A 25,250-nucleotide genomic window follows, 5' to 3' on the forward strand; every position below is an offset into this window, starting at 1 on the left:
CCTGTTGGGCAGAGGGGGCAACGAGACACTGAGCGGACTTTGCATGTGAACATCTTACAGTTACAGCGCATCCTCAGTGCATCGGGGAAAAACAGCAACAATAACGATGCATCACGGCGGAGCATGACGGAGCAAAGAGAGAACCGGGAAAGCTTCAGTGACTTCCTTCTAATCACACAGAGACAAAGCATCAGTGCCATGTCAACTTCTTCTTCCCTTTTTTTCTGATTTTATTTCCTCCCCCCCCATCATGACACAAGTCAGGTGATCTTTGCAAAGAGAGAGGCAGGAGGTGTACGTGGTGGGCCTCACTTTTCCTGCGCTGATCCAGGGTTGACATTTTCATTTAATGCTAACAACCTTCATCAATAATGCTGAAGTTGTCTCTCTCTTCTAACACAGTCGCTCATTCTTTCTCCTTCTGCAGCCTGCCTGGGTTAAAAATAGCTCTCCCCTCTCTCTTTCTCTGCTTCTCCGTTTACATAAGCACACAGAGGGGGGAGGGGAGCACTTCCGGTCTGGCCACCCAGCCCAACATCTGATCCATCATAACACTGGGGCTGCTGGGTGTGGAGAAGAGGAGAGGAGAGGAGAAGAGAGGACAGAGGAGAGGAGAAGAAAGGAGAGGGTTCCTGCAACAGAGGAAAACCCTCATTCAATTTCAATCTCTCTTTTCGATCTTTTCTCATTTTCAATCGCTGTCTCTCCTCAGATGCGTGAAACGCCGCATGTGTTCAATCACACTTCTTACAGTGATGGTTTTTCATGATCATCTCACTGACAGCCTGTGCTGTCAGCCCACCCGCCTCCCACAAAACATAAGAGTGCCACACACACACGCAACTGTGACTGCGACAAACAACTGTGGTCGCATTTGCAACATGGAAATGACATGTATACACACCCACAATGACAACATACGCTCACAAAGACAGCGGTGTAAAGTAACTGAGTACACTCATCAAAAATATGGCACATAAAGTACAACTTTACATGCAGTAGAACTTCTAATTCTACTTTTTGGAAATGTATACGTAATTCACTCCTCATTCATTTGATTGCTTGAGTTACTACAGTGAGATTTTATGTAAAACGTGCCACACAGAGCTGAAGGTGGACCTGGTGGCATGTCGTCCCTACAGATTAACAGTAAATCCTGGGAGACAAAGTCATTCATTAAGTGTTTCATCAAATAGTTGATTTAACTATTTGTAACATAACAAAAATCTTACAATTTGAACATGAATTTGTGCAGTACAACTTTACTTTTTGCTTCACTCCTTCCTCTTTTGATCTAAACCCAAAGGTTAGAAACTTGATAACCAAATATATGTGAAGCAGTTTAAAAATAGTTCCCCCTCAACTGGCTGCTACAGTAAAATATGCCATTTGAATTCATACATCACCGTTATATCTATGAGCATGCAATAAATGACGAATATAATGCTATGAGCGCTTTTATATTTGATACTTGCTTAAACACAACGACAAATGAAACAGTCAGCACAGGTCCCATACTCTGACTCATGTGATCGTTTTGGGTCTTATAATGAAACCAGACTGACCAAAGACCAAAGGGAAAGATAACATGCTTGGAACAGCAGAGGGAGAGTCAGGCGGCACGGGTTGGGGAAGTTGAAGCTAATGTTCCTCCAAATTTGTTCCAAATTTCAATGCAGAAAACACAAAAAGCTGTTCCAGGAAGGTTAACCAATTCCCCATCCATAAAAACACACACACACACACCATCACCATCCAAAAGGTCTGCACTTTGTTTAGCAAAGACTAACCAGAAATCCACCTGACAGAAAAACCAATTGCCAGCACATGGAAACGAAACCTTTCAACAGTCCAATTCACAGCAGGAACATCTGTAACCAAGCACCATGAAAACTTTAGATCAGGTGAGCACAAATTTTAGCCAGAAAAATGACCAAAACAGCAATTAATTGGTGCCACCAACACCGGCCATCTGTGATGCTTCTTAACGCCCATGCTAGCAGCTCTTTGAGGCTTTACGGAGGCATTGAGGTGCTCTAAGCTAAATGCTGACGCTATGATGCTAACATTTACCATTTTTACTACCTTAGCTTAACATTTAAGCTAATATTTGCTAATTAGCACAAAATAGGAACAATAGTTGAACCAATGCAATGAACACATTTTTACTAATTATGCCACAGTTTTGCCTGACACATTAGTGGCTGCTTGAGGGAACTGTGACGTCAACGCAGCGCCATAGTCATAAATGTGGGCACAAGAAGTAGCAGTGTACTTTTCAGTGATAAACACTTGAATATCAAGCCTTTGCCCACATGCGGTGCGTGCCTTCATTTTCAGTTTTTCACATGCAAAGTTATTGTCTGTAGGATTCAATATTTCTATCAAGTTTTCTATGTGGTAGGGTTCTATTGCTACCTGTTGCTCTGGCATGCTCTCAACAGCACTCGTTACCATGTGGAAAATCTATGTTTTAATAAATAAGCTACGTCAACACGTGCATGGGCAAGTGTCAAAACTGAGAAGAAAATTTAAATGGTGAAAAAAGTATTCAAACAAAGTGACTGCTAAGTTCTTATCTGTTTTTTTTGCAGAACATATCATCACAGGCTTCAGGTTACAAAAGTTGGAAGGTGCATGGGAAACCAAAACGTCACCAAAGGGCACTGCACACCAGGAGCTGTGACGCCATACACAAGCCACAACTGCAAGTATAGACTGCCTGCAACAATTCATACTGAAAGGGGCTTTAACCTTCATAGAAAGGTTTTAGTCCAAACTACAAAGGGAACCCCCTGGTGTCCCCACAAGGGAAATACCCTCTGGGGACAGCGAATGTGAGTCAGCGGTTTCATATTAACCAATTTAATGGTAGCTCAAACATTTCAGTCAATACTTAAGTGGTGGACCAACTAACAAAACACCAACACCTTAAGTGTATATTTGGACATTTGGACCTAAATCCAAATATCCTTTAAAAAAAAAAAAAAAAAAAAAAAAAAAAGAAAAAGAGACCGCGCATCATTATTTCTAGCCTAAAGAAATGATCTACAAACTACTAAAATAAACAAGCCAAAATAAATACACTTGACAAAGTAGCACTGCATTCATTATCACCATTTATCTTCACACCTTGAGCTCACATAAACCACACGGGAAAGAACCCAAACTCCCCCCAGAGCACACACTGAATGGTTTATATGTCTCACCTTTAAATATCAAAACCCGAAAAAGGAAGTCCTTAGAAATGTGCCCGCGTTTAACTTCAAGTGTACGCACAGAGGTGAAAAAAGTATAAGAGAAGCAAAGACTCACTATTGTGCGCAGTCGATGAGTTGATATTCGTTGGACCTTTCCCAGCATGCCCGCACACCCTCGTCTTGCCAGAGGATTTTTGCGTGGTCGTAAAACTCCTGAAAAGACAAAAGCTGGTTTGGATCAGCAACACACCTGAGATCTGCGGCTTTCTGCAACTGGAAACAGGGTAACTGACTGTAAAAACAAGAATTACCACCTTATGGTTGTAAACCTCCACCAACCCCTCAAGTTGCATTAATTCATTTCAATTAAGATGTACAACAAATCAAATCTCCCTCTCTATAGTCATGCAACACATTTCCACATAACCACCACATTTCTGGGAATGCACGGGCGTGGATGGAGAAGTTCACGCCCAGATTTCAGCAGGTGTGTGGAGAAGCTACAGCCAGATGTCATTATTATCAAATGAGACAAAATATTTCTGATGTCCTGATTTTTAAATAACTGCAACGTGATCGAATTTGCAGACATGCTTATCTCTAACTTTTCCCCCCATTGGGCATTTCTGTTCACTGTGAGGCGAGGGGACCATGAAGGGTGCAGGACAGACAGGTGAGACATTTTAAACAAAAAAAAAAGAGCCAGTAAAAGTTAAGACGTCATACCGTTTTAGCAAATCAGCTTACATCTGTCAACTTATGTTACCCAAATACAATTGGCTAAATCACTCTGTTGTATGTCAGATGTTTCTTTGTGCTGGAAGGGATAAACTCCTGGTATGGATGTTTCTCACTTTCTCTCTCAACTGTGCATGTTTTTGGATTTTTGGGGGGCATTTGGACCACGCATTATGCATTACAGATGTTGGATATCATTAACTTACAGGGCCTTTCACACAGGAAGCAACATGTGCTGTGTTGACCTCCAGAAGTTGAGCAAACAGCCCAAAATATGTGTTAAGCTAGCCTCTGCACTCACCTGTACAACATAACTGTTTGCAACCACAAGTAGCTACCGGTCATCCTGGATTTCTATTCGTCACACAAATGTTCACTTCAATTGATTTCAGTTTTATTTATATACCAGCAAATCATAACACTTATACTGTAAGGTAAAACCCCTACAATAATAAAGGGAAACCCCCAACAATCAAACAACCCACTATGAGCAAGCCCTTGGTGACACTGTGAAGGAAAAACTCCCTTTTAACAGGAAGAAACCTCGGGCTGAACAAGGTAAATGGTTTATAACACTGTTCAGTGTGGGCACTAGAGCCCGAATGGTTAATCAGCCGCCTGATACCGTCAGCTGGTATACGCCTGCTGATAAACAAAACTTAAAACAGGAGACGGGAGAAACACCCTTCAACCATGTTATGAGTGTTAACATGGTATAGTTTGTGAACCAGAGGGCACTCTGCAGCTTCCTGTGTTGGCAACACACGTGCTTGGAACACCGCAAACAACAGTCAGCTGATCCGAGCATAGCTGGGAAAATGAGTAAATAACTACACATAAAGAAATGTTAGAGAAATTTGTTTTTTTATGTGTCTAAAAAGAAAACCGCATGGGCTGATTTACTGGAATATTTTTAACTGATACACTATTAGTATTGATTATAAAAATCCTGTATTGGTCAGGCTTTTGTGGAAATGGTAACTTTATTGTCCCTACAGACTACTGTCAGGAGTTAAAGTTGGTCAAATGTGACTAACACTTACTGTTGTCGCATTTAGTCAGCTTTTGCAGGACATTCTGATGTCACAGTGAAGTTTACATTTGACCTTTTAAATATAAAATCCCATCGCATAATTATTTTATTGCATTAAGCATTTGTTTATAATGTCATAATTTCCTGTGATGTCACCGTGACCCTGATCACTGAAGTGTAATCAGTTTAATCGAGTTCGGTTTCATGAAATCGCCTGAAAAGTGTTCAAGAAATGTAGCGTTTACAAGGCATGATACAGAAGGACCGTCAAACTAGTGATCTGCTCTTAATATTAGTGACTGGTTGTACATGAAAAAGTTGCGTGTGATCTTGGAAAGGCCTGTGTCCCTGTCTTACAGCTGTATTTTTCATCTGGTTCTCGATGGCTGAAACCGTTTAAGGACAGCCGAGGGGGGCAGTGATACACCCCAGCTTAGTTTGGAGTTAAAGGCCGGCTCGCCGAGGAGCAGCAGATGAGCAAACTGATATAAGCAGGAAACAGAGCAGTTCACAGAGTTCATGTAGAAACGGAGAGCTTTGTACCGACACAAGGCTAGACTGTCACTACGCAGGGGCCTATCTTCACTGTGATCTAGAAGTGGTCACATACAATAGAGACAGGCACAAATAAGCCATTATGAGCCATAGAGTTAAACTGTATACTATTAAAAAAAATCAGCAAGGATTAAGTAGGATAATGGAATGAGTCTAAGTCATGGGTTATCAGCTGAGCCTTTCACTTTAGAGAAGTGGCCCTGTGGGTAATTTGTACGTGCTGTATATGAGTAGCAATCTATTGTTAGTGTGTGGAAAGTAACATAGACAAAGTTACTGAAAATCGCCATAAAAGTGTTACCAGCTTCAATGTAATTGTTAACCAAATGCTGGGCACTGTGTTTTCCACCTATCAATGCAGAGTTGGTCCGAAAAGTAAAGACTAGCTAACGGCTATGAGCTGGGCTAGAATCACAACACTTAGAAACAGAGGTCTGAGAGATATAACTTGCTATCTACCAAGTCCAGCATAGCTATGCTTCATCTACATTAGCTGGGGAGGGTGGGTAACTAGCTCTCTTTGTTAACCCATTCTTTTTTTTAGGCTCTGTGCACGCTCATGTAAAAAGGAGGCATTTGATGTATCCCTTGACTATTCCTCCAAACAAAATTTAGAGACTGAATGTCGCCTACTTCTGACAGAGGGATGGGTGATTAAGATACATACAGGATATAAGAAATTAAACAAAAATGCAACATATAAAGAGGGCATGGGTTTTTTGCAATTATGGTATGCTATCAGAAGCTGCTGTGTGTTTCTAACATGATGACTACAAAAGGTGGAAAGTGTGAAACTATAAAACATATTATAGGCTACTCAGTACATTCGGGTGGGTCCCGTGAGCTAATGCACGAGATTTAGAAATAAGTCACCAGATCAAAGTGAACTCGATTTTACATATAGGCTAAAAACACAATTAGATGCAGTTCGCAGAGTATAAAACAAATTGGGAAAGGTTGGCAGCACGAGGCCTTTCGCATGTTCCCAACGCGTCTGCATGGCTTCCTAAAGGTATGGATCAACAGGTTACACGTATAAAACACATTCCTTCTGCAGAAAATCGATATTGCTCTTAGAGCACGCTCTAAACGTGGCGATTCCGAAACGACTGTGGTGACCTAGCTAGGTTCAATTAGCGCACAAAACTCGAGCTTTGAGCTCGGCATACCTCAGAAACCCACTAATCTTGCTTCATAGTACACTCATCTGAAAAGTTAACCCTGGGAACTTATTATCTTCTGACATGTTGCAAAAACTGAGATTTTGCACATGACATAAATGTTTGTGCATTGTGCAGGTCCCTGACTGTCACATATCACAGGTGAACTGTATGCACTTGTCTTTAAACACACAGTGTTATTCATTATTGTTATTTTAGTTTATCCCTGTAGGACTGTGGGAAGAGCTCAGAGCAACGTTTTGGACGTGCTGGAATTCAGAAGGTCTAATGACCGTGACAATGATATTAACTTACTTCTGAACCAACTCAGAAAAACTGAATGTAATGACGTAAAAACAAGTGACACTGTAATTGCATCCTGGATTTAAGGGCTTTGAATTTATAGTTTTGGATAGCTAAAAGCTGTGTCAGCTGGGAAACGCTCCAACGCTCCTCCAACCCTAAACTGGATAAACAGTTAAGAAAATAGAAGCAGATGAACAGAATTTTTCAGAATAAATGATCAATCGAAAGCAGTAAGCACCTTTTGAAATAAACTGCAGCAGAGAAAAAAAAGTGCACACAAAAACTTTTTTATAAATATTACTAAATATAATTTAGCATTTTGTTTACTCTGCCAAAAAACAAAAACCCAACAACTATAAAGGATGTAATTTTTTTATCACGATCAGCTCAACTACAAAAAGAACAGCTTGTTAATCAGCTAAAAATGTTGGCGTTAAGAAGAAAAGAAGTGTTTCAGTTAGGAGTAACCACAAACTCACTTATTCTCTTTTTAAACTTTATTTTGTTAAATAATACAGTAACCAGTAATATGTCAATATGTCTTTACAAATAAATTAGTTATTTTATTACCATTTTTTTCCCTTACAGTTTATGCAGGACTGTAAACTTACTGCTGTATAAAAAGCTTGATGCTTGTTATACTATAGCTATGCAAAGTTTTCATGTTAAGAATTGGAGCTTGCTTATAGACCTAATCTGAGATGCTGTGCAGCAGTTATCATTTAATTATATTTAAAAGGGTTCCTACAGAATTAGAATCAAAGTATCATTTATATGTTTTAGAACTGTATGTGTTTATTAAGTCTTTTATTTTTGTATATTATTTTTAATTGCAAATCAATACAGTTAGACAATGAAAAATGATAAGAGCATAAAATAAAACACAGATAAATCTTTATGCCAAATCTACAGAAGACATTTATTTATTTCCCATCCTTTTTTGATGCATCTCGGCCTTATTTACTTTCATGGTCACTTTTATTTAAAGACTTCCTGCATATTTTCTACAGTGAAACGAAAGTGAAGGGGTTGGTGAATTTGTGTACACACACACACACACACACACACACACACACACACACACACACACACACCTGTCTGTCCTGAAAGAGGGATCCCTCCTTTGCTCCTCTCGCTGAACGTTCCTTTTCTTTTTACCATCAAAAGGTTTTTAAGGATAGGGTATGCTGTGTGCTGCAAACAGCTTAGCACAGGTGTGCAACAATCAGTCTACAAAGACTAAAAAGGCTCGAGTAAGTTAGTTAAAAAAGAAAACAAAAAGTTAAGTGGTTCATTTTTAGAACAAAAAACTCATTTTAGTGAATAATAATTATGAGGATTATTGATTAGACATAAAGCTTCGAGGGGAAAAGCCCGTGGATATTCAACACAAGCCCTAAGCTTATTGTCTGTCTTTCTTCCCAGTGAAAGACAGCGTCAACCAGTCAAACTGGTTTCCAGTAGGCCCTAAGGCCAGGCAAGGGGGAGCGGGAAGAGGAGGCAGCTGAGGAGAAGGAGCCGGGCCCATCATTTCTCTTTCCTTAACAAACACGCGTTCAGACGACAAACTGTTCGACTTTTGATGCTCTTTAAACACTGCTTTAAATAACCAGCTATCACTGTGAACTTTTCAAAAATCACAGCAGTACTTCACTAACAGCATTGCCTTCACGTTTGGATTTACTGTAATCCTCAACACCCTAAAATTTTAAAAAAATGAGTTCTGGTTTTTCCCTCCTGCAGTGGAAGTCTAGTGACGGACGGACAGCCCGAGGGAAGGGTCAGCTCGAGATAGGCCCACATAATAAATTTGCCATGACGTAACAGAGACAATATCAGGAGACTTCCTTTTGCTTACACACAAATACGCTCACTCTTCACTGGAAACTCAGCTGTAAATGACAAATGTACACGACAAATGTACACGAAAGGAGCAACCAGTTTAAACACTAAGGCCACCGTGCTGGAAAAACACAGACTGTGTTCTTTTCACTCTTTGTAACCGCTCCCCTGTTAGACAACAACCGAGTAATGCTGCACTCAAGAGTTTTAATTTATTTTCTGCTTATAGAGGTTTACTCATCAGTTAATTTGACCTCTATACAATAAACATAGAAAGTATAAGATCATAAAAAAGAAAGGCTGCAAGCTGACATTTGGGAAACTAAAGCTAGGGATTTTTTTTTCCTCCCCTTTATCAAAAACTATCACTATTAAAGAACTGGTTGTTTGAATCATCGCTTTAACAGTGATTGCCAGCTTCTCATAGCTGGCGTCCCATACGCAAAGGACGTGTTTTTCACTGTGTGTGGTCGCATGATCATAATCTTATTATCAGATTTGTCAGCAGATAATGGGGATAGTTATAGGGCCAAAACAAAATATTCATTAACTTTAAACATGAATTCACTGAATGTCTTAAAAAGAAAAACAACAACAACATTTCTTTGAATGTATGATTTCCTTAAATTTTAAATTAGCACATAAATTAAATGAAAAACAACCAGATAAATGAAGAAAGGGAGATGGATGTAGGGCAGGACACAGGCTGATCTGGTGAAGAGATAATGGTGTGTTTTTCAGTATTAAGCACACCACCATACACTAACCCACCTCAGGAAACTGGTCATTCCATCATCTCAGCAGGCAAATCAGAGTAGCATACATACATAATTCCACCATGTGAATAGGAGCCGTCAGTTCGGCATACAGACGACAAAAGGTCTGTATGCCAAACTGTAAATTGGTAGGTCAGGGTGTCGTAAACCAAAGTGTATACCGATCTGAGAACGTTTGCTGACTGGACAGAACACCGGCATCGCAGTTACGCACAGAGAAATGGAGAGCTAACATCCAACTGACCCCTCTGTCCCCAAAAGTGGACCAGGTGAGAGACCACCTCATCCATAGCTGCAACAAACCGTTCCCAACATAGGCTCATCTATCGAAACATTTTCAACTTTTGCTTCTTCTACATGATCTTGGCTCTAGCTAAGCTAAAGTAAGAGTTTGGGCTTTAAGGGTGGAGGAAAAGCATGCAACATATGATTCACTATAGCAAAAATGCAAAATAGTAATCAATATGCCAGATTCAATTTAAGATCAATCTAATTTAAAAAAATCATTATTTTTTTTAAATAATCATTGGATGCAAAATTGTAATTGAAATTAAAATGTAATTAACCGCCCACTGTTAGCTAGTTAACAAAAAAAAAAAAAAAGGCTGAATTTTGCAGTCATTGTCTACTTACTGAAATATTGGAGATTGTTCAGTAGCGAAACACAAATTTAAAGCCAGAATGCTTCACACACAAAACTGATTCTGTGGCTGCAGATTTCAACCCCAAATGGCGTCCAGTGTAAAGAAGGGTGAACATTACTTTGTAAAATATGTTTGATCAACTAATCTGGAACACCAGTCTTAATACCAGAAAGACATGAGCAAATAAATCAATTAATCAATCTCCAGATCGGTGGTGGGACCTCCATCGACTTCCTCCCAGGCCGCTGGGAGCAGACTGGTCTACGCGTTTATAGAAGACGTGTCCCTCTGGACACATTTAGGTTTATTACAGACAATTAGAGTTAATCGGCGGTGTGGTACTCTCAGGTGAGAGGCTCATTCAATTGACAACCTCCCAAGCGGAAGCACACTTGCTAATTACTGAATCACCACGCAAACACACCAGGCGGACTCATACAGGCTGTCGCGTGATACTTACTCACCTCTAGCACAACTAGCCAGAACACCTGTAAGATTCAGCAGGTTAGTAATGAGAATCTAACACATTTACACCTGTTAGTGCAAAACAGCAGGATTGATTTTACAACAAAAAACACCCACTGGGGAAACAAAGATTTAAATGTATCAACTTGCAGCAGCTTTGTTTAAAACCAAATTGCTCTTCAAAATTTGTGCTGTTCAATTTTGTTTTACTGTCTGATCATATGTTTCATTGTGTCATAACATTCATTATTTTCTTTACACACAGAACAAGAGGTTCAACTGAAAGCAGAAGGAAACAAACTGCAATTAAAAGTCAGAGATATAAGAGGAAGTAAAGTCGAACTTACTGTAGGAAAATCAAAATCCTTCTGGTTTACTAGGTTCAGGACATAATCAATCCGAGACTGGTTCTCAGGACAGGCTAACTGGCAAGGAGGTGTGAGCGTATTCATGGCCGCCACAATCGTCTGTATGAAAAGAAAACACAAACACAAAAAGCCTCATTCATTAATATTATTCCTAAATGTGTTTACACTGCCTCAAAATAGCTTTAGATACAAATTTTCATCATCTTAGCCCCTCAGTCACCCATGCCTGGAGGCTGTTCGGCAATCCCCAACAACCACCACCTGCTAGGGATAAATCTGTATTCCCCATATGGTTGGGGAGTGGTTGCTGGCTGTCACTAAGAGAAAACAGTTGCAAAGAGGTATTCGAGACTGCACCGCAAGCCTCCGTCTGATTGCTTTGGTCGCTAGCAGGTTGCTTCTAGTTTGCATCGCACTTTTTGAAATTTCTCCACCACCCGGCGAGTGGGTAGTGAGTGTTTGTATGTACGGGATGATGCAAACTACAAGTGACTGTGACAATCTGCTACTGCCCAAAGTAACAGCAAGCAGAGTTGTGGTGTAGCTAATTTTTGCAACAACTCCCAGCTGGTCAGGAGCGCACATGGGGTCGCTGACCTGTCTGAAGGCATGTGTGACCAAAAGCCTCCTCCCTTAGAATGAAGCATTGAGTTTTGGATTTTTTTTTAAAGAAGCTATAATCCATGTTTTTTCCTCTTTTAGCCAAAAATCTGCATATCAGACAGAACATTACAAACAAACATCATTCATCTATCAAAGTGGGAGGAAAAAAGGACAGCGTCTTACCTCTATAGCTTCTTTAATGTTGTTTTTAATATCATGAATTTTCTGTTTTTTCTCCCTGTGAAGACAAGAGTTCACATGCGCTTTATTTATTTACTTACTTAAAAGCATAGATGGCAACTAGCTTTAAATGACCTAAGCTGCAAAGGTTAACAGTGAATGATGACATTTAAAGAAATATTCCTGTACAGCTATAAATCCAAATATGGCCACTGCAGTGCGACAGGAACAGGAAACAATATTTTTAAATAAATAAAAACAGTAATTACACAGAGATGTTTTGTTTCCTCAGTGTCAGTCCCAGTGGATTCCAGTGGAAATGTGCTGTGTAATATTAACTTCTCCAGGATGTATTTGTCAGCCTAGAGCTAAATTATATCTGACATCAGTATTACGACTGCCCCACATACACAGATATTTTCTTTATTTGCTGACCAAGTGCAACCACTGAATTTTGCTGATACCAAACAAGAACAGCAGAGCTTGTCTTAATTTTGACAATGACATTCATTAAGCACTAAACCACACAGCTAGTTGACTGTTACAGTACATTTTTGTACTATAGTTTGAGAAGTCATGAACACCAAGGAGCCCAAAATACTGCTAAATTAAATAATACGGTCCACATTTTGTCCTTCCTTGTCGTTGTAAAGATAAACAGAATTTCACAACGTGGCAGTTCATGCAATCTGTGAGCTTTGCTGATATCGCGAAGCACTGACGTCACACAGAAACATAAGTGCTGGATTCCTTCAAATGTGTCCTGACAAAACACAAAAGTCTGGTTGTTGAAATTCAGATTTGATAATGAATTCCACAAATATCTCAACAACCGGCTACTTAACCTTACAGCAAGAATACAAACCCTAAAATCAAGGGTGTACAACTTGTGCTGAGGGGAAAGGTTTTAAATTAAACGCATGGGTGGATATCTTTCACTCATGCGTCCTATGTAAAATGTAAACAAGACTTCCCAGTTGGAGCCACTTCACATGTTAATATAAAAGCACATGTGGGCATTTTAATCAGCTACCATCACTGGCTGGCACTGAAATAGTAAAATATGTCAATATTTTAACCAAAAATATAATATTTCTGGGATGAATGCTGGTAATTTCTAATTGAAATTCAAATCTTTTAAAGCCTTGTTGATAATAAGGTGGATTAATAACAATTATATCAGAACAGGCAACACAACAGCAGCACATGTTCCCCAAAACAACCCTGTGTCACTTATTCTGAGCACTTTCTGCCTTATTCCAGATGTGAATTTTTGCAGTGATCCTCATTCTCACCTATGACTTTTTCTCCATACAGAGACCAACACAGCTGTGCAGATTTCTTTTGTGTGCATATTTACAAATGTTTTTAAAAAGCACCCAATTTCTCTAAATAATTGGCATTTAAATTCATGTCAGTAGGATATATTCCTGACTGGTGAAAGAAACAAGTCAAAAGAGCACAGAAGACCTGAACATGCACTGAAACTGACCTAATGACATGAAACGCATTCAGATATTTACTTTCACAGGATTTTTGCCCACATTCCCGTTTCGTTTTTTCTAGGCAAAAATGAATCGATTCCTTTCTGATTGCTGGTCAAACCAGTCGCTGACTCTATGTGACAACATTCACCAAAACACATGCAGTAAGCAGCTTCAGGTACTTTTCCTGTTATGAACATATGTGTCACAGCCAGTAATCACTAACTAACAGCAAGTCTGTGAGTAACTTGATAAAAGGTCAAATAAAACCTGACTGTGTTTGAGTTTGTGATCTCTCTACGGTCTAAAGGAAGCTTTGCTCAGGTAACACTCGAGTACAACCATGAGCACACTCAGTGTTTCTGTTGACCTGTCATTAATCAAAAAAAATGATGCGAGTTTCTAAACTCGGCTGCTTTAAATCAAATCTCGTAGAAAGCACGCTGTAATTCATAAGGCTACAGCTTTTATACCAAATTATTAACATCATTCTATATTACCATGGTATGCTTTAAAGTGAGCTTAAAAAGCAAGTTGCTAGCCTATAAGTCGCGTCCCTCTGCTTCATCATTAGAGCCGTCTCTCACTCGTAATGTCTAGATTTATTTTAAAAAAACAAATAAAATGGTGATGGCCCAAATACTCAGTTTGATGTTAGTCTATGGGTTTACCTGGCAACCCAACCTTGTCATGTGCTTCATTCTCTTTGTCTAACTTGTTTATATTTTCTTCCAGTTGGCTTATTGGTCGACTCAACAGATATAGCCTCTGTCTAAAAAAAACAAATAATCAAATAAAAAAATAGATTCCTGATGCTTTCGGCTACATCTACATGAACACTCCCACCCGCCTGAAAATACAACAAAGTGATTGCAAGCATTGTTAAGAGCATGCCAAAGTAGCATGTGGCGATATAACCCTAACCATAAGGAAATCCCGGCCAATCAAAAGCATACAAGCAAGCAGCAAACAACTCAGCACACGGCAACTTCACCTCCATCCCAGCTGGGAGGAGCTAGGATGTGAGGGAATTGAGGCTCAATGTGAATGTAATGAAACTCACTCAAAGGCTATATTCCTCACACTAGGACCTCCACAAGATAAATAAATAAATAACAGATCACCTCTATTAAAGGGAGCTGTCCTGCTCAGTCATCTCTTGTGTCCCCCACCCATTTCCTCTTACCCCTCTCCTGGTGTGTAACCAAACACCACCATCATCATCACCCCAATACAGGCACCTTACACTGAATGGCAAAGCCTTGCATGCAGAGGGGGAAACCCACAGAGTGAAACAAACCCTAACAGAGACTGGGGATTCATCACTGCACCAGGGCGCCTGAGTCTGTGAGAAGAGTCTGTTTGATGCGACCCAAAAATAAGCACATGATGATGCTTCTAGCCCAAAACCCCTTTCAAGGAAACTGATGATTAAGAATAGAAAAATGTGACTTTTATTTCCACTGCATCAAGTTGGGAAGGAGTTTTAGGAAATTCACAAGACAGGGTGGCTAAAAGCACCCAAAGCCATGTTTCCACATTAAAAGTTGAGTAGGACAAAGCCTTCTTCCTGTGTCACACAACTTTTCACTATTTGCTCCACAACAATACAAAAAAACCCCAAAACAAAACAAAAAAAAAAAAACAGCCCAAAACTTTATTTTCCTGACTCACAGGAATGACAGGAGCTCCTCCCCTCTGTTAAGACCATTGCGTTGAAAAAGTGAGAATATGTTTAGTATGTTTTACAGTTTACCAAAAGGTAAACTTCTTTTACTTCTTTGTTATAAATGCAAGACAACATAAAGCACCTCTAAAGCTGTGTGATCACCTTAAAAAGGCATTTTGCTGCTTAAACTTTCTCTAAGCAACCTTTTTCAGTCACTGCGTCTATTTATCAGTAATGTTAACAAACAGCTGGCTCACAGCACAACTCAGACACCAACGCAAACTTGCAGCAAGTACAAAAAAAGACATACTCATGTTACTTCAGATGGTACAGAGTTCAACAGAGTTCTCCATAGGGATTTTGATTATGAGCCATAATACTGTAGCGATCCAAAGTAAACATAATACGAGGTTTGATATTGTGAAACGATGGTATGATATCAACCTTCCTCAAACACATTTTATTCACCATGTTGCAGAAAAAAAACTACAACCAATCGAATGGCAGCAATCTTCTACCAGTGTGATTGACAGGAGATCAGTGTTACCATGGAAATGTTTAAATCCAGCTCTATTGTACCAGTGACAAAGTTAGAAAGGAAGTGGTTGGTTAGAAGGATGTCCACCTGATATGTTGGGCATGAAGTAATCTGTCCATACCAGCAGTTAGGCTAATGTTAGCTAACATTGGCCAAAAGAAAGACTGTCTGATGCAACTCGGCTAGCAAATATTCATCCAGCACTGGTAGTCTTATTAAATAAACTTTTTTATCCTTATACTGACACCAAGGAGTACATTTATCTTCAGCCACTGTAGAGTGCATATAAATGACAAGCATAACAGGTCAGGACAGACTGGAGTTTGTCTCCTCACTGATTTGGTTGATGCTAATCGTAGATAGAGAGCGAGTACGTGCTCTGCCGACGTCAGGTTGACTTCAGACCACCTTACGAGAGGTGTCATTACTAACAATGGTTTTCTGGAAGAAAGAGTCTCTGGGTGTTGCCGAGGTTTAATTACCAATTGTCTATACCTGACGAGGCGTGGATAAAGGCATGCCTCAGGTTGGCTCAGGCAAAGATGTCACTTCTTACCTTCATGCTCTCCGGGCTGTCGTCTTTAGCTGAGGTTATTAAGTAATTTAAAATAAAACCAATGTTTCTGCAAACTCTGGACTCAGTCTACACTTTATGTTGCGTTGAGCCGGGCTGTGACATAAGGACCTGGAAGTCTGTTTTAATTCTTATAAACAATGTGGAGTATATTTAACCAGCATACATCCCTACTGATTTTAGAAAAGGTAAAAACCAGAAGATCCTGCTGTGCACGAACTTAATACAAAGTAAGGAACTACTGCAGCAGTGCTTCTGCAATCTAAAAACAGTTTACACTCGCTGCATTACGAGGTTTTATAAAAAGGCAAATGCCTCTTAAAATACTGCACTTGATGCATATTGGTTTAATCCACTATGATAAAATACTTTCTTAATATATGGTATTTGTTGGTGTATAGACATGTATAGAATATCTTTTTTTTTAAACAGTTATCATAAAAGGCTTTCAATCTGATTTACCATTTTCACAATGAATCCAATAACATTTAGTTTTTTTCTTTCATTGTCCAACTAACACTTCAAATACAGTATTTCTGTTAGCTATAATATAAAAACAAGCTGGAAACAGCTGCTAATTCATCACTTCTAAATATATGGTTAAAGAAATTATTTATAGGTAACAGTAACATCCAATGCTTCTTTTTACTTCTGTATTTAAGGCGATTTTAAAAGTAATAACTAGCCAAGTTTCCTGCTCTACCTGAAAACTTGAAGACTCGTGGGAAAGGTATTTTGTATCAGTGGTATCTTCTTAATGCCCCATTACTCCTCTCCAAAACATCATTACATAATTTAGGTATTTGGTCAACAAATATGTCAGTACCTGAGCAGATATCCATCTAAATGGGCGCCTTTACTCTAAAGAGAAACTGTGGGAGTGTTTAGTGAATAGTGAACTGAGGGGGAACCAGCGAAACTTACTCTGCGTTGAAGCCATTAACGTGCAATATTCGCATCTGTTTGACTATCGTACTTTTCCCGGATTCACCAGCCCCTGAAAGCAGAGAAACAACAAGTCAGACAAGAGTTTCATGAAGTTGTACAAGCAACTAAAATATCCAGGAAGGAGCAGAGATGGAAGGCATTTTGGTGTTCCGAGGTTAGACGAGTCCTGGAAGCACTAAACAGCGACGCCTATAATGATTTGAACTACAACAGTGTTGCACCTTAGCAGAGAAGTCCTGTCCATTGTGCACAGACATTGCCCTGTCACAGGCCTTACCTACTTTTAAACAGTGCATGTTACACAAAAGCCAAAAGGCGAGACCTCAATGTACCCAACCTAAGAGTCAAGAACCTTTTACTGTTCTTATCTCTTTACACTGCTCTTATCATTGACTGCTCTTATCTTACGTATGAAGAAACTTGAGTTTTACTTGAGTATTCCCGTTTCAACAATGCATTTTACTTCACTGTGTTTAAGAAGGAAACATTCCTTTTTTAAAACATTACTTCATGTATTTGTTACTTTGCAGTTTTTGATTTTACATTAAAAATACCCAAAAAGGTCAGCTTATTATACACACTGCATTGTTAAAGATTAAACCGGTGGTTCCTGCCACTTCTGGCTGGTGACCTCTTCCAAAGGCAGTTCCTCCAAAGAGAGATTTCCCCTTTAAACGTCTCATTTAAAGAACAATTTGAGACCCATTATGTCACAAAGCAACACACACAGACCAGAAAAGCAAACCTCATGACCTCTTAGATTTCTCCTGTGACCCACTCCGGGTGGCCAAACCCTTATCTTGGGAACCACAGGTAACTTTATGAATTGTTCTACCTCACCTTGGCAAAGCACTAAACACTAGGATACTACTTTTAACTTGTACTACACATTTTATGCAACACTGAATCTTAAATACATTTAGCTTGCGTAGTTTTACATAGGGAGAAGGCTGGTGCACGACACGTGCACTTTTACCAAAGTCTGCCCCTTCTTCCAGAGGCGACAAAAACCAAGGAAAAAAAAAAAAGAAGAAGAAAGCTCTAACATGTAGAGAACTATTCTCTCCCTGAGCATGTCATTCAGGAGAAAAACTGCTAGACCCTGAACCCTGATGTTAATAATTAAGAAAATAAATTTCTGGATAAGAACAGCCTTCAATGTGTCCTTGCAAAACTGAGTGTGAAAGGAGCCCAGCCATCACATCTCCATCCCCAAGCACCAGGAGCCAGCCAGGCTACAGGCCTGCTTTTCAGAGAAGGCGTAGAGCGAGAGAAACAGGCATTCAAGGCAAACTAGTAATCCTAATTTGCACTCTGTAGTCCAGCACAAGGGCTGGCCTTAAGGTTCATACTGCATCATGTCAGGAAGGCTCTCGTGATGAGGCCAAAAATAGCTTTACCAAATAATGGCTAATTAGAGGATATTAATTTCCAGAGTGGGTGGTGTGGAGGGATTATGCAAAAAAAGAGAGAGTAAAAAGAAGTATGTCATATGCAGTATGAAAACTAGGCTCGACCAGGATGTACGCTGCAGCCACAAACGAACCAGATCACAAGTTTGGGGGTTTTTACATGTGTGGAGGTGAGAAAGAGCCATGCACAAACGCCCGCGAGTGGCCTCCCGGCCTCTGCATGGTGCCTCTGTGTGTGTGTGTGTGTGCCTCCCTCACACAGATGGTGGTGTCTGTCTGCCCCCCTCTCTCTCTCTCACATGTTCTGCAATCATGCTCCATAATATCCCATGAATGCAGACAGGCCTGCTTTTTCAACTGTCCTGTGCCAAGACGCTTGAAGCGAATTAGTCGGGACTTCATGGCGTTGCATCAGTTCTTGATGCCTTGCTGTAACAGTGGTCCTAACACACTTTTCATGGGTACAATCTGCTACAGTGGCACCAACATGAGTTAAACAGGTGAAAATACTGTTTTGTAGGAACAAAATGGAAACAGTAATGTTAAATTTCACAAAACCTACCCAACAGCAGTAGCCGGTGAGTTGCCCGGTATATCTGTTTGTCTTTTTGGAGCTGCTTCTCAATCTTTTTGTTGGCTTCCCTCTGTGCCTTCTCCTCATTTCGTTGGTCTTCAGTCTTACTATTGCCAAGGCAGCCCATCTTCCCAAAAACCCAGTAGCAGGTTCAGGGTTTGGAGGCAGGGCGGTTGATTTGGTTGGGGTAGGTGGGTGAAAGAAGACGGTGATGATGAGAAAAGAGAGGGTTTTTTTTTTTTTTTTAAATCAATCCCAAATTCCTAGACTGGCCCAAGAGAGGAACACCTGGCTCAAAATGGGTGACATGTATGTTGCCAGATGCAGAAGTAGACGCCAGGTAGTAGACGGTGAGCTTCACCAGGCTTTGGCACAATGTGTATGTGTGGAGGAGGGGATGGGGTGGGGGGGATGTGGATATTTACTGGCAATTTATCAGCAACAGATCAGTCAGAACGGAGCAGAGCTACGATGCCGCCCTTCTCAGATGCTTGATTCCTGTATTTTTTCCCCCACTGTAAATCCGCAATGAAGTCATCAACATTGATATGAGAGTGGATGTAAAATTTCCAGCTTCTGGCTGCACATGAATGAGCGTCTAGGGGTGGCGGTGGTGCTGGTGGTGGGGTCCAGCTTCCTTAAATGTATTTTTTACCCCCCCTTCTTTTCCTCCTTTGTTTTAAATATACACGTATGTATATTTTCTCACGCTTTGATGTTAAATCTTCCTCAGCAAATGTCTCCTACGGAGCCCATCTTTGGCAGATGCCTCACTCTGCCGTTCAATTCATTTCCACTCACAACCAAAAAGAGCCCCGTTTTCTTTTTTTCCATCGACTCTCCCTTTAAATATAATTTCAGGTTATTATTTGAAATCCTATCTCAGGCTGGCCAGGAAAAAAAGCACATTAACAGGGCGGATGGGGAGAAATTAAAAAATAAATATTTCCTCTTAAAATGACGGCATGTGAATCATCAGGCTACAACCGGGGCTTCTGTCTCCACCACAACAGTCACATTATATAGGAGCCTTATCAATAAGATCCCGTTTTTAGCCGATGTCCAAATTATTTCCTCTCCCCCTTAAGTAGATGCTGGTGCTTGGCTTTTTTTCGGAGGGTTTCACGAGAACCCCCCCACCCCCCAAAGAAAAGAAAAAAGGAAAAAAGAAAAAAGAAAAGAAAAAAGGGGGGGAAAGAAACGAGGCCCCTTCTCCGTCCTTTTTCTCTCCGTAACGTCAATTTGTATTTCTCCTCACATCGGAAAGCTTCTCCGGGGCCGAGCTAAGGCGGTGTTTGGCAGCTGGATGTCCTTGAATATAGCGCGATATCCAGGTGATATTCGTGGAAAATCCTCCGTTATTTTCCCGTTTGGCGCAGGTACAAGGCGCTGTCAAGTCTCTCGGATTTTTGTATTCCTTTTGAATCCGTATGGTAGATTATGGTTACATGTGCATGATACATGAACATACCGCGGTGTTTTCAATCACTGGTCCAACGGCGACGCTGTCATTTTTAACCGCCGACAGGCCGCGGTTGCTCCGATGAACCGGTCGGGGAGGTGAGACTCGTTTCTTTGCTGTGTTACCCTGAATTATTTTTGCCCACCTTTTTTTTTCTCTGAGAATTGAACATTGAGATAGATAGCGTTGTAGAGGTGGGGTGGGGCAAACGGCTCTCACGGAACCCTGGGAACGAAGAACCGTGGTCAAGTTTTCCGGGACGGAGAAACTCGACTTCCGCTGGAAGCTTTCACAATAAAAGCCGAGTGGACGCATAACTACCCAGAAACTAATCTCTTAAAAATAGATGTTTTCGTCCTTTTTAAGTATTTTTTTGCTGACATGTTTACACACACAAAAACAAATCAAAGGGTGTGTATACAGTTAGGTCACAAGTCTTTGATTGAATGTTTTTCTGTGTTTTCATTTTATTTGTATTCTTGCACTCTACAAGACTACATTGCTTGATCGTATACTGGACCTTTGTGCAATCCCTCAGTTCACAGTTCACTAATTCGAGGTCATTTCTTACTATTATATATGGAAGCTTATTTTGACTGAAAATAAATAAACACATTTTTTTTTTAAATGCCATCCAAGTCAAAATTTCTGGTTCTCATTTCAAATTTTAGACTTTGTAACTTGAAACTTCTTTTTCCAAAAGTTTGAGTAAGTTGAAAATTACATATTATCCCACATTTTTGGCCTATGGCTGGCAAAAAAAACTTTTTTGTTTTGGTTGTTTTGTTTATTTCATTCCGTGGCCTGAAAACAAGCTTCCATAATAATTTACAAAATCTCTCTGTTGTGGCCTTCTTCAGGCACAAAAAACTTGTGGACTGATGTGTATAATCAGTAATAATAACATAAAACGGTAATTACAATGGAGGTAATGTAATAGTGGTAGGGGTTATTTTCCCTGCAAAAGGAAAAAAAAACTTCATAATTTTTTTTTCACCTTATATTTTTAAACTTCACCATCATGCATCAGCTACAACTGACATTTCAGAACAGCTGCCTTTGAGGGAAGTGGCACAAATAGGAAGTTGGGCTGAATGATGACCTTTATCCCATGATTATACATTTCTATCTCAATGATGGTGCTCTACAATGTCCCCATTTATAGGTAACGATGAGTCATTAAATGATTTGAGTACAAAAATCATGTCAGCCGTCATAATCCCAACTTAACGTTTTGCAGAAAAACAAAAAGGAATTTTTGGGGTTAAAAAATGCAAATAGTTTGTGACTTGTTTTGATAGCAAAGGCTCAGGTCCTCACAGTGACATGTCATAAATGGCCTTCACAGTCATGTGCTCTCAGCCTCATCCAACACTGGAATTTTAGACTTCCAATTTTAGACAGCACTTTTCACCACTGTTACCAAAAATGCAAGAAAATCTTTTGAACATCTGGGTTATGAGGGATTATCTGGTGGCACATGGTGGTCTAAGACCTTACTACGACAATTTATGATGTTGTTTTGTTTAACTTTTCACCATTATATATACAGGGGTCAGGGTCTTTAGAATTCTAAACCATGCATTTAATAAAAGAGAACGTCAACAGGCTTAGATTTGAGCCTTGGCTAATTTGTCCAGAGGTCCCAAAGAAACCCCAGTACTCCTATAAGTGTAAGAAAAAAGGGAAATATTTTCAATATTTTATTTTATTTACTTATTTAACATGTGACATTTGACATTGATTCACTAATCCATGCAAATCTATGTGGAGCTCAGGGCAAAGGGTTCCTGATAAATATAGCCCTGCAGCAACAGAAAATCCCAGAAAAAGCTTAAAATAAAAATCAGGCATCCAGCATTAATTGAAGGAAAAAAAGAGCCTTTGAAACTTTTGCTATGTGAAACATTTATTCTTTTCACAGATTTTTGCAGTTCTTTTAAAACTGGCTTTAAAATTCTCTCTCTAAACTGCACAAAACTTACGGCCACACTAGTGGAGTTTTAATTATTTTTAAAATATATTTAGTATTAAATACACACATTATATATATATATATATTTTATATATATACACATATATATATATATATATATATATATATATATATATGGTATAACGTTTATATATTAAAGTATAACGTTTTACCTGAACTGCGAAAACAGAACAAACATCAATACTTTTAACCCACCCACCAAATCTTAAGGCCGAGAAGGTACTTTTGGCTTTTATTTTGAGGGTAATGTGAGAGTAACGCTTGTTTCCGCCTGCATGCCACTTGACGCATCTGGAATGAAGCAGGGTCGGATCACATGATTGCCCGGAGCGTCATGAAGCAGAGGTACAGAAGGGGAGAGGCGCCCTCTTTGAAGCAAAATGATTATTATCCTGTCCACCGCCTCAATCAACACCTCTGACAAACTTTACATCAAGTTATTCAAATATCAGCTCATAAAGAGGTTAATACTTCCATATACATTCAATGGCAGTAACACCGCTTGGTTACTAATACCGGGAATATGCTAATATGAATTGAAGGGCAACAATCTTGTTTACCAAATTCTTCAGGTGGCAAAAATGGAGAAAAGTCCGTATAAAAAGTAAATGATAAATCTTGCAGCCTTTCAGAGCAAATGTATCACATGGTTTGGTACAAATTACTACTTTAATGGCATGTTGTCACATCTGATAGAAAAAGTAAAAGTAAGCTCTCCGTTTATTACATTATTATAGTCACTTCATTCCAAACTAAACGGTGATTATGAAAGTCAAATTAGCGCTGTCAGTTATTTGAGAACAAAAAAGAAAGCAGCGATGCCCTGTTGGAATCATATTTTAAAAGCTGTGAAGAAACTTTCATTAAATTACAAAAGACTACAACAGTGAATGCAAAACAAATGCTGAGACTCTCATAGAGGGCTTCAGGAGCTGGAAGGATGTCTATAAATCATATGTCCTGTCTACTCACAGTCTGCAAACCAATTGAACACCTAATGGAGCTTCTGAAACAGCGTTTACAGGGCTTTGCCAAAGACCACTGAGGATTTTCTGGAGGCTTGTAGTGGCACATTGCTTTAGTAACTCATGGTTTTTATTAATCTGGCATTGAGAGACTACCAACAGTTTTTAGGGTATGTTATGGTTAATGCTAAGATTAGGATATACCTTTTTATATATATATCTTATGTCTATAAAAAAATAAAAATACAAAAAATCATGAAGCTGAAATGTGCATTTAGCATTCAGCAAAGACAAGATGTAATAATATTAACATTTTCATCTGTCTAACAACGAATATTGTGCTGTCATTGTTATTCATGAGCGAAACTCTCGTGAAACTCTAAAGTCTCCACCTTGACTTTAGGTACTCAATCAATAGTTCCATGTCATCTTTACCTTCATATAACGGAAGCTTGTTTCAAATGAAAGAACAATTATTTTTGTCATTTATAAGTCAAAATTTGGAGTTATAATTTCAGAAATTCAATCCTCTTTTCTCAGATGTTGGAGTTAGTCAAAGATCTGATATAGCCACGTATGGCTAAAAAAATGTTTGCATGTTTGATTGTTTTTTTTTCCACTGCTGGAAACAAACTTCTATACTAACACACAAAATCTCTGTTTGCATGACTATTTGTTTATCCTCCTAGACTATCAGGAGCTGAACAACCAATCTTGGCACACAGGTACATCATAGGCCCCCCGAGGTTCTTATCTATATCAGATATTACAATGTCATCATGTTGCCAAGGAACCACCTAGCAACGGGCTAAAATGACCAGTTTTTAGTTATCATTCATGCAAAACAGCCTTTAAAAAGCCCTGTATCATTTTATTGTAGGACAACAATTTATCATTTATATCCACAAAAGTTTAAATATGCGTGATATTTTGTGCCATCATGTAACCACCTAGCATATAAATAGCATCTACCACACATATGTTTTATTTATTTATTTACTTTTCTCACTCTGATTAAGTATATAGGTTTGCCAGCAGCATTAACAAGCCAAACATTACTGTTGAATGGACATGTACTTGTAATAAATACTTTAATATTTAATTTACCAAATACTTTATTTGGTAAATGTTGCTCATTATTAGAGTTTAAAAGGATTATCCGGGATACGCTCACTAGCTAATGACTATCTGTGAGTCTGTGGTTTCACAGTCATCACATCTGGTTTCAAAACACCAAAATGATGACAACAATAATGCTAAACATGAGGTCAAAGGTACATCAGAAACTTTGAGGTAACAGGTCTTCAGTAGCCAGTGGGTGAGATCACACTGTGTTTGCTTTGAGGGCTATATCACTGACATCATACAGATCAAGAAGTAGAATAAAAATAGTCTTAACAGAACATTAAGAGCAGTCTAAAGCCTGAACATTGGACTTATTCCTTATACATCCAGTGACCTTATTAAGATCCAATTTTTGCCATCTTTACAATGTGCATTTACTATTGTAACAGTATATATGTGACAGGAAATCTGGAAAAGCATAACACTTCATAATGGTTCTACCCTAAACTCACTGACAAGCTGCAAAAAGCAATACAAACAATTATTTAAAGTAATTTAACAGACACTGAGAGCCATTCAAAAAAAGGACATCCTGTCATCTTCACTCACCTCATGGCGATTTGGATATGCAAGGGGCTCTTTGCCCTTTAGATCACAGACGGATGCATGTAAAACACACACACACACACACAC

At 39.3% G+C, this 25,250-nt stretch overlaps 1 protein-coding gene across 2 annotated transcripts in view; it reads right to left on the reverse strand.

Annotated features, from left to right (window-relative positions):
• The window catches only part of LOC116320732 (guanine nucleotide-binding protein G(s) subunit alpha-like), a 36,705-nt gene extending 15,905 nt beyond the window's left edge, over positions 1-20,800 (reverse strand). Inside the window, exons 1-5 of one of the 2 annotated variants that reach the window (XM_031740425.2) lie at positions 19,058-20,800; positions 17,060-17,132; positions 11,874-11,928; positions 11,067-11,186; positions 3,316-3,428 (exon numbers count right to left, since the gene is read on the reverse strand). In XM_031740425.2, the coding sequence (XP_031596285.1) occupies positions 3,316-3,428; positions 11,067-11,186; positions 11,874-11,928; positions 17,060-17,132; positions 19,058-19,196 (500 nt within the window). In that variant the 5' untranslated portion in view covers positions 19,197-20,800. The remainder of the gene's footprint in view (positions 1-3,315; positions 3,429-11,066; positions 11,187-11,873; positions 11,929-17,059; positions 17,133-19,057) is intronic. The other variant, XM_031740426.2, reaches the window with a different exon arrangement.
• Positions 20,801-25,250: the final 4,450 nt, after the last annotated feature.

This window comes from Oreochromis aureus, linkage group 5, assembly GCF_013358895.1.
Source record: "Oreochromis aureus strain Israel breed Guangdong linkage group 5, ZZ_aureus, whole genome shotgun sequence".
Lineage (NCBI taxonomy): Eukaryota > Metazoa > Chordata > Actinopteri > Cichliformes > Cichlidae > Oreochromis > Oreochromis aureus.